General features: G+C 39.7%; 1 protein-coding gene across 1 annotated transcript; it reads right to left on the bottom strand.

The window, feature by feature from the left end:
* Nucleotides 1-848: 848 nt before the first annotated feature.
* On the bottom strand, nucleotides 849-2,252 carry LOC103701904 (uncharacterized). The gene is made up of 3 exons (XM_039130085.3): nucleotides 2,084-2,252; nucleotides 1,705-1,854; nucleotides 849-1,522 (listed from the first exon to the last, which is right to left on the bottom strand). The coding sequence occupies exons 1-3, from the start codon at nucleotides 2,093-2,095 to the stop codon at nucleotides 998-1,000; spliced, it is 687 nt and encodes a 228-aa protein (XP_038986013.2). The 5' UTR covers nucleotides 2,096-2,252; the 3' UTR covers nucleotides 849-997.
* Between the last annotated feature and the right edge of the window lie 3,039 nt (nucleotides 2,253-5,291).

Raw genomic sequence — 5,291 nt, 5'->3', positions numbered from 1 at the left:
TGGCATTTCTAAATTGTCACCGAATGATTCCACGGACAAGGAGAGAGAGAGAGAGTTAAGGAATTCAGCGAGTGGTTGGAACTTACATGAGGTGGATTCTTTCTTACAAATTACTATTTGTCAATGTTTCAAAGCCTTTGGCCAACAAAACGAAGCAGCTGGAGACATATAAAGAAGTTGGTTGTTGCATCAGAAATTCAGAATAGCAATTTTGACCGTTGTAACTCTTAATGATGCTCAAAATATGAAGTTGGGGTCCAAAATGGTAATTGTATGGACATATGACCTTCAAGACTGCCCTCGAGTGTTTCCCTTTGAGCGAACACCCTCAAGAAAAGCATCCTAAATCAAGACCTCTCCAAAAGACTAAATGTAATATACGTAGAAAAGAGCGAGATGCTGCACAAATTGGAATGCGAGTATAACCAAACAATAAAAGAAGATTCGGCATGATCATAATTTTTGAGAAAAAAGAGTGTGGATTTTGACTTTAGAAAATAACAGGTCGAAATGATCAGTTCATGTTGCTGAAGCTCTTCTCATGTTGGTGAAACCTCTGTGTTTCCTTTCCTCATGGAGTACGAGATTAATAGCTCAAATTGGGCATCCTAGTTAGTTACTGCTTTAATTCAGAGCCTATGACTTCATTGTGATGCTATCAAAGGTCTGAATTCTTTAACATGGATAAGGTCTGGGACAATGGAGGCTGCTGCTGTGATGCTATCAATTGCTTGCTTCTGGTATTGCGTTAATTCCTGCATCATGCAATTGTCATCTAAGTGGATTCATATTATTGCTCATTTATGGTTGAGCTTAGCAGAGTTCCTTAATGTTTGCCCTAAAAAATCTGGAACAAACTAAACCACTATTTCTTTAATAGCCTCCCAAACTGAGGTCATTCAAGCTAATACAATGACTCAAACCTGAACTCTGTTTTTCAGAAAATCAAACTCACACCAGCAATTTAATTTGGTGTTAATGCAGCCCTTGTCAGCGTCTAGACCGCCCGCCCACCCATACAAGGAAGCAGCAAGGAAGACACGAAGCCATTGGCATGGCTTAAGTCTTTATCGCATCTCCTCTCATCATCAGAACCCACCCATGCTCCTGATTCCTTAGCAGCCCGAGCCACAACCAAGGAGCTGTCTCCATTCATCTGAGAAGGAACAATGAAGCCATCCGAGAAGAGAGTGTTGGGCACTGGAGTAGATCGGCCTTCAGTTGATTCATCAAGCTCATACGTGGTTGAAGCTTGAGTTCTTCTGTGGGCATCACTGGCTCCGGTTCTTCTCTCCACCTCAAGATAGTGACCGAGGGATGGAGCATTGCTGGCTGTTTCCTTAACAAGATGGGCTCTTAAGCAGAGAGAGAAGAAAGTCTTGGCCCTGTGGGACTTCTTTCCTTTTGAACTCTCTTGTCTCCTGCTCTTCCCAAGGGACCTGAAAGATTGCTCCAGAAAGTTGGTGATGCCGATTAGACTGCCGAGCGTGATGCTCCGACCATGGAAGAAAGATCCAGCGGACTGCAACAAAACGAGTTCAGATATCATGGCCGCAACTCGGTCATTTTCTAAGATATTATGCAATGGAAGGTCCAGAATAGAATACCGTGGGCCATCCCAAAGGAACGATCGATGATATGAGAAGTTTTTAAGATAAGAAATTGATTATAATAGAGTGTACTTGATTCTTATTTTCCTCTGACCTCTGCGTCGAAGTCTGATGAAGTAGCAGAAGATGTCCTGGGGGAACCAGTGATTACGGTGCTGAAGGAAGAAGAACCGGAAAATTCCGAGCCCCTTGTCAGCCCAACTCTCAGACTCAGTGGTTGCAGACCGAGAGGCCACCCTCCGTCCTGTCATTCAGTCATCGTTCCCAAAAAACAGTGTCAGATAAGAATAGCATTCCATTGCATTGCAGCATCACATCAAGGAAAAGAAAGAGATCAAGGATTTGACAGTGTGAACAAGAATAGAGCTCAGTCATTGTCCTTAAGAGACAAAACTTAGTAGCCCAGAGATCTGCTTAAAATTAGCTTCAGTTACAGGGGTGGCAGAAAGATTTGCATGGAGATCCAAATGCACCTGTTGGGCCATTTGTTCTCCAGAGCGAAATCTAGTCGAGTCAGATGATCAAAGTGAATGCAAGGAAGAGCATATTGTAGAAGGAAACAAGGGACTTTTAACTCTCGGTGCTCTCCACAGTTTGTTGACACAACTAACATTAGCAGAGCAGAGGAAAAGGTTAAGGGTAAATATATACACCCACTCTTTTTGGTGGTGGATTTCCATTGTGAGCCTTATCATATGGACAATGGAGAGAGAGAGAGAGAGAGAGAGAGAGAGAGAGAGAGAGAGAGGCCCATCCCCCTCCCTTTTTGCACCTGAAAGAGAGAGAGGAATAGCGTCTCTTCGGGGAAAAAAAAATATGAGTATAACCCTCCTTCATAAAAAAAAAAAAACCAAAAAAAAAGACCATGCCCCTCAAAAGAAGAGGGAATCATGGAGGCGCGTTACCAAACAAAAGAAAAGTAAAAGCAAAAGGAGACGTGATAGGAGCGTGGAATATTGTGCCTCAACAACTAGTAGAAAGGATAAATCAACGGAGACGAGGCTGGTAAGTGGTTGAGGGGCACGACAAGGTTTGTAATAAAACATTATTCCATTACAATAGACCCCGCTGAAACAGTTATAACAGTTATGATCATTATTTATTTCAAAAAATAACTTTTTGAATTTTAATAAAAAATGCTGAAATTCTCGTGAGAATTGGCCTATAGGGCCTATCCCGATTGAAGTCTGCAGCACTTACTAACTTCAATTTGAAAATTATCAAAAAAACAAAATCGACTGGAATAGAGAAATTGCATTCCCTTATCCGATTTGCTGACTGTTGTGAGGATAAAGCCGCATAGTCATGGCCGATGAACTCTGTGGGCTGTTCGAATAACTGTCGGCTGTTGGATCGCACACCGCCGCCGCTAAGATCATGGGCGGTGCAAAGACCGGAACTTATCCCTCATCCGAAATCGCTATAAAATTCCTCCTCCTCCATTTTATCCACTATCGAGCTCCCTCCCTTCTTCTTCCTCACCTCCGCCACCCCTGAATCCCTTTCTTTCTCTTTAAATTTCTGGTTGCCCTGCTTCCTCTATTCCAAGAATCATCTCTCTTCGTCGGAAGCCGGCGCTACAAGGTCCACAAGCGTGAGACTGAAGGAACAATTACCTATGCTTTGGAACTCAGTCTGTTTTATTAAGAAACATGGTATCAATATCAAGAATCAATCTTGCTGTGAAATTATGAAGCTGTTTCAAGCAGATGAATCTATCAGAAGAATCTATATGGCTCATCTATCACTTCTAAGTGGCTAATGGCTGTTGTTGCTGTCCATGAGCATGATATATTCAGGCACTCCTGGAAGTCCAAACTCTTGCTACTTCAGCTGGTCTTCTGACCTTTGCAGTGGCTACCCAAGGCAGTACAGCTACTGGTAGCCATGTTTTGGAGGACACTGCTTGGATGCTACCGGTCTTTCAAAATACACCGTCGAGAATCCAAGTGATCTTTGACGTGTGACGGAGAGTTAACTAGCTGCAATTGGTTTGAGTATCAGAGAAATATTTGTCTGAAATTGTTCATTTTTTTCTGCAAATTGAAATTATTGTTTTTGAGAAGACAACCATACTCGCTGCTCTAGTAGACTTCTTGCAGATTTTGCCAATGATAATGTCATTACCTCTTTAAGGTTACTTGATGAATGAAATTATGTATGTGAAGTTCGAGATGGTTAGCAGTATACACTAGAGAGTATTATGCTGTTATTAGCGCAAATCTGTTTCTATTCACATTCCATGGTTAGTTGGTAGCTTGCTTAATGGTATCATCATGATGTCTTTGGAGTTGCAGCAGAGATAAGTAAACTATCGAGATCAGCTGACTAAGCAAACCATTGCATGGTTATTTTAAGGATTGACAAGTTTATTTTGCAATTGAAAATAATATGGGGCCACTTAAGAGTCAAGAAACATTGTGTATCACATTAACTCGCATGAGTTACACCAATCCTTTTGTGCCATGTGGCAGGTGGAACATCCCTGTGCACAGAACGGGCACCTGAAGTTTAGAAGTGACAGAAATTTGAATGTTTTTTCTGGTGCAGACAAATTTAAATGTTAATGAATGCTGAAGCTTGCTAGGGCATTCATTAAGCTGATCTTTCTCTCATAGGTCATCTAAATATAAGTTAATTACTCCTTGCGAATGACCTACTTTCTAAAATTGCTTCCACAGAATCTCTGTGCATGTGTATTGCGTTATTTCTTATTTCTCAGCATATGAATAATTAGGATTTTTGTTTTAGTGAAACATGTACGATAGATTTGAATAATAATCTTAGATAAAAATTGTAAATGATTTATATTAATAAATATAAGTTGTTCTGGAATACTATAAAAACTTAATTTTTTAATAAAGTAATGAGGGTGTTGCACTTAATGAATGCCCTTGGGCTTCATTAATGGGACCAAATTGTTTGTGGATGCAAAATGATACCAATAGGAACCGTGTGTTGCTCTTAGGATGGGTATGGTAAAAGATCAAGGTATTCTCTTAAACAAGTTAGATGTGGCTGTCAAGTTGGTATAAATAGTGGCCCAATGGAGGGTGAAATTTAATTTTGTGCAACAAATAATCATAGATATTTTACCATAAGTTCGTATATGTTGTCTTGCAGGAGAAATTTGAGTCTTGAAACAAGAGCTTGCACCAACAACAAATTAGATTGTAATCAAGGTAGTGCATTGTCGATGAAAAAGATTCTACATTAGAGGCTATTTTGGAGCAAAAAAAAAACTCATTTTTGATTAGCAACATCACACCGTTTATTAGCTGAGTTAGCAAAAACCCTTGTACACAAGAAGGTCGTATGCATGTGAAACCCCAAATCAAGACTAAGATAAGTTTACATACATAACATAATAACTATTTAACATCTCAACCTTCTATATTTCCTCCAAAGTGCATATCATTATGTTGATTTTTTTTTTTTTTTTTGGAGAAAAAGTGCTGAAGTCTAAAGATGGGTTATTTGCACACATGCAAAAAAGTGGAGATAGTGTACCAAAAAAAAAAGAAGTGAAGATATAGATTGGCTTATGGTGAGAATTTATAATTTGATCATGTTTTACTTTCAATTTCTCCATGGATAGGTATCATACAGTGTGGGGTATAAAATAATAAGAAAAATAAGTCAACAGTCTAATAGTAAAACAAATCAGGGGAAGGAGAACTC

The sequence above is a fragment of the Phoenix dactylifera genome, chromosome 12 (assembly GCF_051530095.1).
Source record: "Phoenix dactylifera cultivar Ajwa chromosome 12, Ajwa_hap1_PhDact_Kaust_v1.1, whole genome shotgun sequence".
Taxonomy (NCBI): domain Eukaryota; kingdom Viridiplantae; phylum Streptophyta; class Magnoliopsida; order Arecales; family Arecaceae; genus Phoenix; species Phoenix dactylifera.
This window is presented reverse-complemented; position numbering and strand designations above follow the sequence as displayed.

Bases quoted from the DNA above. Each gene is read 5' to 3' on its own strand.
- LOC103701904 (XM_039130085.3), bottom strand. The intron at 1,523-1,704 runs GTCAGAGGAAAA...GTTTTGTTGCAG, and splicing joins CATCAGACTTCGACGCAGAG to TCCGCTGGATCTTTCTTCCA.